Source organism: Acinonyx jubatus, chromosome E2, assembly GCF_027475565.1.
Source record: "Acinonyx jubatus isolate Ajub_Pintada_27869175 chromosome E2, VMU_Ajub_asm_v1.0, whole genome shotgun sequence".
Lineage (NCBI taxonomy): Eukaryota > Metazoa > Chordata > Mammalia > Carnivora > Felidae > Acinonyx > Acinonyx jubatus.
In genome coordinates this window covers 36,174,466-36,188,182 of record NC_069396.1, presented here as the reverse complement: position 1 = coordinate 36,188,182, position 13,717 = coordinate 36,174,466, and the positions used below count along the sequence as shown (strand labels likewise).

At 36.7% G+C, this 13,717-nt stretch overlaps 1 protein-coding gene across 3 annotated transcripts in view; it reads right to left on the bottom strand.

Annotated features, from left to right (window-relative positions):
• Positions 1-13,717, bottom strand: part of NETO2 (neuropilin and tolloid like 2) — a 58,018-nt gene that overhangs the window by 19,562 nt on the left and 24,739 nt on the right. For all 3 annotated transcript variants that reach the window (XM_027044391.2, XM_027044392.2, XM_027044393.2), the window contains one exon: positions 1,581-1,809. In XM_027044391.2, coding sequence (XP_026900192.1) covers positions 1,581-1,809 — 229 coding nt within the window. The remainder of the gene's footprint in view (positions 1-1,580; positions 1,810-13,717) is intronic.

The following is a 13,717-nucleotide window of genomic DNA, read 5'->3' as shown; positions in this document are numbered from 1 at the left end:
AAACTGGAAAAGAAAATAATTCCTTTATAACAGCATTAAACAAAAAAATTCTTAGGAATAAATGTAACCAAGGAGATGCAAGACCTGTATACTAAAGAGTACAAAGCACTGTTGACAGAAATTAAAGACAACAAATAAATGGGAAGACATCCTGGGTTCATGGACTGAAGATTTAATATTAAGATGACAATACTACTCAAAAGCAATCCACAGATTCATTATGATTTCTATTAAAAAACAAAAAAACAAAAGTGTTTTCTGAATGTTTTCTTTAAGAGAAGGAAAGAGCTTCTTGGAAATATGGTTGGTTCTAGGGCTGGACCAGGGAAAACACAGTTGAGCCTGGGCCATCTTGTGGTAACAGAAAGTAAGAAAGTGATTTTTTTTTTTAAAGGCACATCAAAAGGATAAAGGAGACAACTTGAAGGAGCTCCCAGAGGCCAAAGCTGGGATTCTGAGCAACAAAATAATGTTAGTATTATAATAATTATATATCATATATAATTATATAATAATGGCATAAAATAAAAATCCATAAACTCATACTGATATAAATAACTGAATAGATAAATGAGGGGGAAAAACAGCTCTTTCTCACAGTTTAATTACAATTAATAAGGGTAGAAGGAATAATGGAAACAGAAAACTCCCATTAGGTAAACACTACAGGAATACCTGTTACATGAGAAACTAACAACAGTGAGCAAAAGGATATTACATAGTCTCAAAGAGAATTATTAATTAAGATGAAAAAATTAGTAACTTTATAGTGGAGGAACCTGACAGCACGTTAAGCAAGTGACTGAAGTTAATGTCAGACAAATCCACATTATGTACCCCTGCCTCACTGGTGTGATACATTGAGAAAGATATAATGTGATTTCTGGGGTACTGACAGAAATACGTAACTTCAAATGAATCCATGAGAAAACATCAGACAAACCTACACTGACAATCGACTAAATAAATGGCCAATGCCCTTCAAAAATATTAAGGTCATTAAAGACTGAGGAACTGTCACAGATGGAGGACACTAAAGGACAGATGAAAGTAAATGCGATGTGGACATTAATGGGAAAACTAGTGACATGTAGATAAGGTCTATATACTGGTCAATAATACTGAGTCAGTGTTATTTTTCAGTTTTACTAATTATTAGGGGAACCTGAGTGAAAGGCATATGAAAACTCTACTATTTTCATAACGTTCTATATGCTTAAAATTATTTAAAAATAAAAAGTTAGAAAAAAACAGCCTTATCTAGATCTTTGATGAGCATGGTTTGGTAGATTCATAATTATTCACCACGCTGAATTACTACTACCGATAATTTTTTAAATCTTGAAAGAAGTCTCCACGTTCTGCATTCCCTATCACATTTACACCTTTATACTAAGGTAGTGCTCCAATTTAATGTATTAACATGGTTTTTCACCCAGGACAGTTAATTCCTTGAGAATAGGGGCTAAGACTTAGTTATTTCTACATCCTGTTACTAGTCTTTGCCAAAAGAACATAGAACTGAATTCTGAATAAATGAAAATCATGTAAAAGATCTCAATGCTATAGGATTTACTTACGCTCCACAAAGGAAGTAAAGAGCATTCTGAACCTGCTTAGCCGACTACCTTCATCTGCCCACATTCGGATCACTCCAACTCCTGTTTTCAGCATGACATCATTGGCCACAGTGCTGCAAAACTTGGCCTTCAGGTTTTCAATAGAACTGCTTCCATCATAAACTGCAACGAAATTTCTCTTGCATTCATTTGAGTGCTCCATTTGATAATCTAGGAACCTCAAATAAATCTGTAACATTAAAACAGAGAAAAACACTGCTTTTGAAAATATAAATTTGAATTTTCTAGTTCTGCTATCCAATCAACATGGTAGACTAGATTACAGTAGCTGACAGATAAACAGATAAATCTAACAACAGACAAAAGGCTGGGGCCTAAGCAGTTAAAAGACTAAGACACTCTTTGGCCTCTTTCTTTGTCTTAATGGAACTAAGCATTTAAGGAATCTTAAGTTTGTGTTTGATCTATAAAGAGAAGAAACTTTTTGTTCCATGAGGCTCACTGGTTGTCTTAGTTTCCTTATTATGAAAGCAATCTTGTGGTACTGACAGATTGGGAGAATAAAAGAATCCCTCATAACAAATGTAGTTTTTTAAAAGTTTTTCTTCACGTTTTTAAAGCCCAAGTTTAGTAGTAAGGTATATACAACCTGGTTTTTCATGTAACACATCAAAACCATTTTTATATTACCTATACTCTTCATAACCATAAACATTCCCATGATGTCCTGTCATTTATTTACCCTTATTCTATACTGCATATTTAAGTGGCTTTAAAATTTCACCCCATAAATGACAATTTCTAAGGTTTCTGTCAGGAAGATGTAAACTGTAGTACCAAAATAAGCACTATTAGTATTCTAATTTGATTAGCACTCTTTTTCTTGAAATTTTATAGGCAGCTTGCCACCTGGCACTAAATTCTTAAAATATGCTTGGTCCACTCTTGTTTAAAGATTTCCTTTAGATTGTAGGCTTAGAAGGACTGTGCATATTAATGCTCAGGTTGCGGGTTTAGAAGGACATTGTGCTTATCTCTAAAATAACTGAATGAAGTAACTATTATTCTTTACAGGCAAGGAGAAAATGAAGACTCAGATAGATTAAGGAATTTGTCCAAAGTTACTCAGGGTGAAGATCTGACCTAGGCTGGACTGACTCTAACATTTCTGTTCTTCCCACTCTCTGGGATGCCCTTCATGCAGGCACAAGCACAGTTCAAGAGACTTGGGGCACCTGGGTGGCTAAATCAGTTAAGCATCTGACTCTTGGTTTCGGCTCAGATCACAATCTCACAGTTCATGGGTTTGAGCCCTGTGTTGGGCTATGCACTGACAGCACAGAGCCTGCTTGGGATTCTCTCTTCCTCTCTCTCTGCCCCTCCCAGCTCTCTCTCGCTCTTAAATAAATAAACTTTAAAAAAAAATAAAAGACTTCATACAACAAAAAAGTAATGTCATAGATCTCTTCTCTCTAAAATATCTTGATGGCACAAAACTAAGCAAACAAAAAAATATAGCTCAAAGGGTTAAATTTCGACCAAATAACTTTAGCTTATTTGAAATGACCAGTTTGCTACTTCCAAGAGAATGGTGGAAAATTGGTAACTAAATAGGATCACCATTTCAAAACCTCATAAAACCTTTATAAATGTATTACATATAAGCAATAGGTTTCCTTAAATATATCATTTATTCTCATTAATTCCATTGTTTACATAACCAAACCATTCTGTCCATGGTTCTGTGGTAGTGAGCAAGTTTCATCAATACAGTAATTATTTGCCTTCCCTATTATACTGTAAGGTCTTCCAATGAGAGAATCATGTGCTAATTATATCTAGTGTAATTCTTGCTCATAGCAAGTAATGAATACATGGCTAGGCTTATAAAACTATGAACTGGTAGAGCTAAATATAAGAAAAACAATAAAGAAGTCTGAGGTATTTAATCTCTTCTGTAATCCAAAGAAACATGGTACTACACAAGACCACAGTAAATGCTCTTTAACTTTTTAAGCCAAAAGTTTTAAGTCCTATGATAATGACATTCTTTTCTGAGTGTAGCAAAATACTGAAATAAGTTTAGTTCAACTAATTTTCAGAAAATATTTCTAACAGTATGAACCTAACAAATTGAAATAGGTGGGAGGGGGGCACATATAACTCTTCTCTCACCCAGACTGCATGACAACAAATCTACTAAATGCTCATCTCTTATCCCACTCCCACACCTTCCCCAGGGAGGTGGAGTTACTTTGATGGTGGGGAGTCTGGTCTCTCTTTCCCTGGACCACCAAGTAGGAAGCAGTGACCTTAGTGGGTTTCCTCTGCAGATGCAAACTTTCCTTGGGCTGGGATGGTCCAGGCTAGATTTAGGTGGGAAGTACAACTGGTGGGTAAAGAACTAGCAAGTCTAATATGACTCTCTCACTAAGCTGCTTCCTCTAGCCTTTGTTGTAATAAAGGAGTTATTTTGAATCTCCACATTCTCAGTGTGGAGGGAAAAGGGGATGCAGTCTACTGGAACTCCTGAAGACTCCAAAAGAAATGCAATGACATCCTCAGAAAGCAACTATGGACATATCTTGGAGGTACTGCATGTTTGGTTCCAGACCACAATCAAGTGAATATTACAATAAAGTGAGTCAAATGCATTTTTTGGTTCCCAAAACTGGCATATAAAAGTTGGCTTGCACAGTAGTCTGTTAAGCATGCAATAACATTAAATCTAAAAAAATGTACATTCCCTAATTCAAAAATACCTTATTGCTAAAAAAAAATGCTAACTAGCATCTGAGCTTTCAGCAAGTCATTATCTTTTTGCTGGTGGAGGATCCTGCCTCAATGTTGATGGCTGCTGAAGGCTGGGGTGACCGTGATATCTTAAAAAATAAGGCAACAATGAAGTTTGCTGCATCAATTGACTCTTCTCACACAAACGATTTCTCTGCAGCATGCAATACTGTTTGGTAGCATTTTACCCACAGCAGAACTTCTTTTAAAATGGAGTCAATCCTCTCAAACCCTGCCACTACTTTATCAACTAAGTCATGTAATATTGTGAATCCTCTGTTGCCGTTTCAAGAATCTTCACTGTATCTTCACCAGGAAGAGATTCCATTTCAAGAAACCACTTTCTTGCTCATCATAAGAAGCAACTCATCTGTTAAAGTTCTATCATGAGTTGCAGAGATTCAGTCCCACCTCTAGGTTCCACTTCTAATTCTAGTTCTCTTGCTGTTTCCACCACATTTGTAGATACTTCTTCCCTGAAGTCTTGGATCTTTAATTTGTAAAAAATGCAGTAAAATGAAGTGTGCCTGTATAGCATTCCAGATCAAAAGGAGATCCTTGATAATAGGCAGTACAACTACTGACATTAGATCCTTATCTTATAGTTGACATAAAATCAATCCTTAAATGTTAAAACCAAAGCACACAGATCAAAATACATAAGTGTAGTTCTACAACCTATGGTTAGGAAAGTTTATTAAAAACAAACATAGAAGACACAAAGTATAAACCATAAAGATAAAAATAATCAATTTTACTACATTAAATAAATGGACTTCCAGAACCACCCAAGATGAAACAGTATGGCTTAACTAAAAACTCAGAATAAAATGTGAAAAGCAACTACATGAAGATTCTGGAAAGTAAAAGATGGGCCTTGAAGGAAGTCAAACTTGAATGACCCATAAAGGAGGTGAGATTCAGTTTTTTCTTTCTCCTTTGTGTCCTGGGCGGATTCATGGAACTCACAGCAAAAAACAGACAATGAACTCAGAGAAAGCACTCCAGCCAGAAGACTGAGAAATTGGGATGAGGGGTGTGTGTGTGTGTCTGGTTTGTTTTTCCCACTCTACCAGCTCTGCCCAGGGTCAGCACCAGTCACAGATTTGCATGCAGCAGCTACAGCAGCAACTGAAACCCCAAGAGAAATCCCATCTCCTGAACTAGCAGAACTAAGAAAAGGATATGATGATGTCAAGAGAGTGTGGAGGGAGTTCCCCCACCCCATTTCCCCCCCCCTTCTCTTAGTCACCCAAAACTCACAGGTCAGGAGGCAGAAACACTGAAGAAACTTCTTTTCGGCCACCAGAGGAAATGAGAAAAGGAAACGTTATCTGGAGAATGTGAAGGAGTCTTGGAGAGCAGAGAACTAAAGAAAAAGCACTAATTCTGGCTTCCCTACATATTCATGGCATACCTATCTGGCTTACCTGCATATTCATGAAACAGAACTAAAGAAACATGACAAAGATGTTGAGAAACCAAATTCAAGTACCTGAGCAGGACATCCCCTGGGTAAGCCTCCACAGAACAGCAAAGGCCCCAAAAACTCAACAAATGCTGGAACCACCACCCACACGAAATGACATGGTACATGCAATCTGAATCTAACTGGGTAGACTGACAAAAATAAAATAAATAATAACAAAAGCCAACATTTTCCAGGTATTTTTAACAGGACCCAGAATCTCACAATGTTATATTGAAAATATCCAAGACATAATAAAAAATTACATATAAAGACCCAGGAATTGGGATTAATTCTGAAATGAAAAAATAGTCAACAGATCTCAATCCTAACAGGATCCAGATATTGGAACTGTCAACGCCTTTATTTTTTAAATTTTTTTTTTAACGTTTATTTATTTTTGAGACAGAGAGAGACAGAGCATGAACAGGGGAGGGGCAGATAGAGAGGGAGACACAGAATCTGAAACAGGCTCCAGGCTCTGAGCTGTCAGCACAGAGCCCGATGCGGGGCTTGAACTCACGGACCGCGAGATCATGACCTGAGCCGAAGTCGGACGCTTAACCGACCAAGCCACCCAGGCGCCCCTTTTTTTTTTAATTTAAAAAAATTTTTTTTGTCAATGCCTTTAAAGCAACAATATAAACATGCTCTGTGAGGTAAAGGCAAACGCTAAAGGAGTAGACAGATTATAGGAGAGAAATAGAAATTGTTAAAGAACCAAGTGGAAACCTTAGAACTGAAATTGAAAAATATAATGTCTGAAACTAAAAAAAAAGAATCCACTGTATGGGCCCAATAGGAGAATGGGGATGGCAGAGTGAAGTCAGTAAACTGGAAGAGGACTCCTGAGAATCTGAGATACTGAGTAAAAAGGGTTGAGAACATATGAACAGAGCCTCAGGGACTTGTGGAACAATTTCAAAAGGCTTAAAATTCATGTCCCTTAAGTCTGAGAAGAGATTCTTACAGAAAAAAATATTTGAAGAAATAATTGCTAAAACTGTCCCAAGTTTAGTGAAAGACAAAAATTTAGATTCAAAAAGCTCAGCAAACATAAAACAGGATAAAAGCAAACAAAAACCAAGGCCTACACACATCAAAAATCAAAATCAAAGACTTGAGAACTGACAGAGAAAAATGATGCATTTTGTAGAAGGGAACAATTTGAATGGCTGTGGATTGCTCTTCAGAAATCAGTGCCAAAGGCAGTCCATCAAAATTTTTAAATGTTGAAAAAGAGAACCTGTAAACTTTAGAATTTTATATACAGCAAACATGTTCTTTCAGGAATGAGGGCAAATAACACACCCGGGTGAAGATGTAAGAGACCCAGAGTTTGCTGTATACAGACCTGCTATAAAAGAAATGCTAAAGGAAGTTAGTTAGTTAGTTAGTTAGTTAGTTAGTTAGTTAGTTATTTATTTATTTATTTATTTATTTATTTATTTGAGACACAGAATGAACAAGCAGGAGAGGGGCAGAGATAGAAGGGGACAGAAGATTGGAAGTGGACTTTCTACTGTCAGGAGGTGCAGGGCTCAAACTCACAAGAAGGAACTCACGAACCTTGAGATCATGACCTGAGCCAGAAGTTGAACACGCAACGGACCAAGCCACCCAGGCACCCCTAAAGGAAGTTCTTAGGTAAAAGAGAAAGGCTACTAGAATGAATCCTAGAACTTTATGAATGAAAGGAAGCAGATATGGTAAAGTATCTGGGTAAATATAAGCCATCAAGAATAAAAAAAAAGAGGATGGGGCGCCTGAGTGGCTCAGCTGGTTAAGAATCTGACTCTGGATATTGGCTCAGGTCATGATCTCATGGTTCATGCATGGATTTAAGCCCTGCATCAGCCTCTGTGCTGACAGTGCAGAGCCTCCTTGGGATTCTCTCACTCCCTCTCAAAATAAATAAGCTTAAAAAGAAAAAGAAAGAAAAAAAGAGAATATCACTACAGACCCTACCAACATTAAGAAGACTGAAAAAAGGGGGTGCCTCACTGGCTTAGTTGGTGGGGCATACATCTCTTGATCTTGGGGTTGTAAGTTCGACCCCATGTTGAGTGTAGAGATTACTTAGAAATAAAATCTTTCAAACGAAACAATAAAAAAAATACAGTAAACAGTTCTATGCCCCCAAATCAGATGACTCAGATGAAGTGGACAAATTCCTTAAAAGGGACAAACTGCCCAAACACTTCTAAGAAAAATATGTAACCTGAATGGCCATATCATTTACCAAAAATAATGAATTCATAGTTAAAAACCTTACAAAAAAAGCTCCAGGCCTAGGTGAATTCACGGTTAAATTATACCAACCATGCAAGGAAAAAGTTATGCCAATTCTTTTACCAAAGACATAAGGAAACTACTGATCAGTATTTCTGCTGTCATACTGTGTTTTATAATAAAATATATATATTTCATCTTCATCTCTGTTTCTGGCTCAGAGCTCCCAAAACCCTTGGAATTTCCTGAGCAATAGGAGCAATGGGAGGATCTTTTGTTGTATTTGGTCTCTTGTCCTCAGTTCCTGAAAATGTTCTAGAGCCATAAAGTTGAAATGGGTGTCTCGTGGCTCTTTCAACAATTATTTATGTTAGTGAGGTAACTTTTGGAAATCCCCTAAAGATGGGGGCTGGTCACTGGGGTAAATAACCATGAATTGAGGGTTTACACTTTCAGTTCCACCCCAACTTCTAGGGAGAAGAGAGGGCCAGGGCTGACAGCCAATGATTTAATTAGCCATGCTTATGTAATAAGGCCTCCATAAAAAAACTCAAAAGGAAAAGGTTTCAAGAGCTTTCAAGTTGGTGAACCAGAATGTTTCCATATGCCATTGTGCTAAACCCCATACTCCATGGGTACAGAAGCTCCTTTGTTCAGGACCTCACCAGTATTTTTTCATCTAGCTGTTGATTCTTATCCTTTAATATGCTCTGTAATTAACTGGCTATTTAAGTAAGCAAACTGGTTTCCTGAGTTTTCTAAGTGGCTCTAGCAAATTAATCAAACTCAAGAAGGGGCTCATAGAAACCTCTGATTTATAACCAGTTGGTCAGAAGCACAGGTGACAACCTGGATATAAGAATGGCATCTGAAGTGGAGGCCAGACTTGTGGGACTGAGACCCTAACCTTAGGAATCTGATGCCATCTCAGGGTAGATACTGTCAGAACTGAGTTGAATCACTGGACACCCAGTTGGTGTCTGAGAATTGCTTGGTGGTATAAGGGAAAAAAGCCCACAGTTGGAAATGGTATCAGAACCATCACTCCAGAAAATAGATGCAAAAATCCTCAATAAAATATTAGCTAATCTAATCCAGCAACATAGAAAAATGGTAATACTTTTACATAATCACAACCAAATATGGTTCATCCCAGGTATCCAAGGCTGGTTTAAATTATGAAGAATCAATATAAGTCTCCATTATAAACAGACTAAAAGAGAGAAGATACATGATCACTTTAATCTGTTAATCAACATCCATTCATGATGAAAATCTTAGAAAAACAGCAGAACTTCTGTAATCTGGTAAAGGGTATCTACAAAAACCCAGAGCTCACACCATACTTAATGGTGAAAACCTGAATGCTTTCCCCCTCAAAATCAATAACAAGGTAACTCCCATTGAGCACCATACTGGAAGCTGTAGAGTGCCAGAGTGTAGACTTTAAAGCTCCAATAATCAAAACAGTGTGGAACTGACAAAAGGATAGACACACAGATCCATGAAACAGAACAGAGCCCAGAAATAGATTCTTACAAATGAAGTTATTATTATTCTTTTAACGGAGGTACAAAAGCAATAATGGAGAAAGGATAGTCTTCAACAAATGGTGCTGGAAAAGTCAGACATCCATAAGCGAAAGGAAAGAAAGAAAGAAAGAAAGAAAGAAAGAAAGAAAGAAAGAAAGAAAGAAGAGAAAGAAAGAAAGAAAGAAAGAAAGAAAGAAAGAAAGAAAGAAAGAAGAAAGAAAAAGAAAACAAACCTTGGGCTATACACAATACCTTATACAAAAATTAACTCAAAATGGGTCATAAAAATATAAAATTATATAACTTTCAGAAGTAAATATAGGAAAAAAATTATGACTTTGGGTCAGGCAAAGAGTTCTTGGATACATTAAAGGAAAATTCATTAAAAAATGAATAATTTGACTGCATTAAACTTTTTCTCTGTGAAAGACACTGTTGAGTAAAAAGAGCCACCAACTGAGAGAAAATATTTGTATATCACTTGCCAAAAGACTTAACCCAGAACTCAAAAGTGAATAGTAAGAAAACTACTCAATCTTAAAATGGGCATAGCCAACACCACTAAAGATTTAGACATTGCAAATTTGCAAATTAAAACCCATAGCATTATATCTTCATTAGAGTAACTATAAAAAAAAAAACAAAACAGCTGATAATACCAAGTGCTTAGAACTTACGTAGAGCAATTGAAAATCTGGTAACATTCCTTGTGGAAAGAAACGCAAAACAATATAACCACTCTGGAAAACAGCTTGCTGGTTTCTTATAAAGCTACCATGTGAATCAGCAGTCTCCTGGATGAATATCCAGAAAAATTAAAAACGTGTTTACACAAAACAGCCTGTACAGAAATGTGCATAGAAGTTTTATCAATAATAAAAAAAAACTGGAAACAGTCCCCATGTTCTTCAGCTGTTAAGAATAAACTATAGTATATCCACATCATAAAATCTGTTCATCAATAAAAGAAATGAACTACTGGTACATGCAATAACAGAAGAATCTCAAGTGCATCATACTAAACAAAAGAATTCAGACTCATACGTACTGTGTGATTCTAATTATAGGACATTTGGAAATGGTAAAACTATAGAACAGTAAAAGATAATTAGTTGCCAGGGATCAAGATTAAAGACGGGTTTTGACTGCAAAGGAAGAGACCAAGATAATTTCATTGGGGTAATGGAATGGTTCTTGATTATGGTGGCTGTCAAATGACTCTAAGCATCTGTCAAAAAATTTGACTGTATGTTACTTGATATGACCAAGTGTCAGCAAGGATTGAGTAATGAAAATACTCTTAAAAGAATAAATTGCCACTAACACTTTGGCAGCCTTTGGCATGCTCTGGTAAAGCTAAAGATGGTCATGTCCTACAACACAAAACTACACTTCTAGCTATATAACCAAATGAAGTCATCATACATGGGCATAATGAAAATACAAAAATGTTTATAGCAGTATTATTTAATATATTAAAATGTGAAAGCAAATTAAATGTCTAAAAAGAGAACGGTGATTTATTTCTACAATTGATAAAAAATTTAAAAATATACAGAATAGTATATATTTTTATAGTACATAAATATGAAAATACAAAATTGTATAGAAATTCTAAAACTCGAACTCAGGGTATGTAGGAAAGCTAAAGGGAACATATGAGGCTTCCTCTATACCTGTAATAGTTTTTATTTTTTAATGTGACAATATTTAATAATTATTTATATGTTTAAGAAATTAGGGTTGCCTGGGTGGCTCAGTTGAGTGTCTGACCCTTAATTTCGGCTCAGGTCATGACCCCAGGGTTGTGGGATTGAGCCCCGTGTCAGGCTCTGCACTGAGTGTGGAGCCTGCTTAAGATTCTTTCTCCCTTTGCCCCTCTCCCAGTCTTGCACATGTACTCTCTTTTAAAAAGGTAAAAAATAAATGTTTAAGAAATTAATATTTCTTAGACCTTGTCTTTGAAGTACTTCATGACGAAATAATTCGAGATTCATAAATTTTTAGGAGTGTTATTTGGAATACTGAATATTGGAGAATGTTACTTTTTCAAAACAATTTTTTAATGTTTATTTATTTATTTATTTTATTATTTTTTTTTAACGTTTTATTTATTTTTGAGACAGGGAGAGACAGGAGCATGAACAGGGGAGGGTCAGAGAGAGGGAGACATAGAATCTGAAACAGGCTCCAGGCTCTGAGCTGTCAGCACAGAGCCCGACGCGGGGCTCGAACTCACGGACCGCGAGATCATGACCTGAGCCAAAGTCGGACGATTAACCGACTGAGCCACCCAGGCGCCCCTAATGTTTATTTTTGAGAGAGAGTGAGAAAGGAGGGGAGGGGCAGACAGAGAGGGAAACAGAGAAATCTGAAGCAGGCTCCATGCTGTCAACGCAAAGCCTGATGTGGAGCCTGAACTCATGAACGGTGAGAGCATGACCTGAGCTGAAGTCCGACACTCAACCTCCTGAGGCAGCAGGGTGGCTCAGGTAGTTAAGTGTTGGACTTCAGCTCAGGTCATGCTCTCACTGTTCTGTGGGTTCAAGCCCTGTGTCAGGCTCTGTGCTGACAGCTCAGAGCCTGAAGCCTGCTTCAGATTCTGTGTCTCCCTCTTTTTGCCCCTCCCCTGCTCACACTGTGTCCCTCTCTCTCTCAAAAATAAACATTAAAAGAAATAATAAATAAAATTGTGTTAAACTAAATGACTAAACAGATGATATAAGAAAGTTAAAGGAAAACATGTTAAAGACCACCCTAACCCATGAATACTCAATATGGAGTAAACTAGTTAATGGGTGATGTTTCAGAAAAATCCACTTATAAAAATATATACAAAAGATGTGTGCAAGTAGTGTTCCAGTCCATTGTTCTCAGTGGCCTTTCCACAAAAAGAGAGGCATACCTTATTTCATCTTGCTTCACAGATACTGCATTTTTTTTTTTTTTTACATATTCAAAGTTTTTGGCAACCCTGCATCAAGCAAGTCTATCAGTGCCATTTTTCCAACAGCATTTGCTCATTTTTGTCTCTCTGGATCACACTTGGTAATTCTCACACTATTGCAAACTTTGGTATTATTATATTTGAATTGCAACCATCTCATGATAAAACTCTAACAGATGAAGTTTCTCATGGATGAGCAAAGAAAGTGATTTCTTCAGATGGAGTGTACTCCCGGTGAAGATGCTGTGAAGACTATTGGAATGAGAACAGAGAATTCAGAATATTACATGAATTTAGTTGATAAAGCAGCGGGAGGGCTTGAGAGGATTGACTCCATTTTAAAAGAAGTTCTACTGTGGGTAAAATGCTCCCAAACAGCATCGCATGCTGCAGAGAAATCATTTTTGAAAGGAGAGTCAATCACAGCAAATACATTGTTGTCTTATTTTAAGAAATTGTCACAGTCACCGCAGCCACCGCCCTGATCAGTCAGCAGCCGTCAATATCGAGGCAGCAAAAAGACTATGATTCACTGAAAGCTCATATCCTGGTTATTAGCATTTTTTAGCAATACAGTATTTTTGAATTAAGGCATATACACTGTTGTTCTAGACATACTATTGCACACTTAACAGATCAAAGTACAGTGTAAAACAACTTTTAGATGCACTGGGAAACTAAAAAATTCATTTGACTCACTTTATTATAATATTTTCAGGAGTACAATACAGTGATTCAACAATTCTATACATTACTCAGTGCTCAACACAGTAAGTGTAGTCACCAAACGTTATTACAGTATTACTATATTCCCTATGCTATACCTTTCATGCCTGTGACTTATTTATTTTATAACTGGAAGTCTGTACCTCTTAATTTCCTTTGTCTACTTCACCTATTCCCTCACCCACCTCCCCTCTGGCAACCACCATATATGTGTAGTTTTACCTTTAGATACTTAATTCAATTTTATTAGTTTGTATATTCCACTGACAAATGCATTCTATCCAACTGCCACAACTTTATCTTGAAGGGTAAGTATCTCCACTTGTTTTTATTCAAAACTGTTACGGTTCTTCTGAATGCTTTCCTCTTCTATGTGAATTCTAGAATTAGCTTGCCAACTTCCCTAGAAAGCCCTCCTGGGATTTGGAATGGAATGACT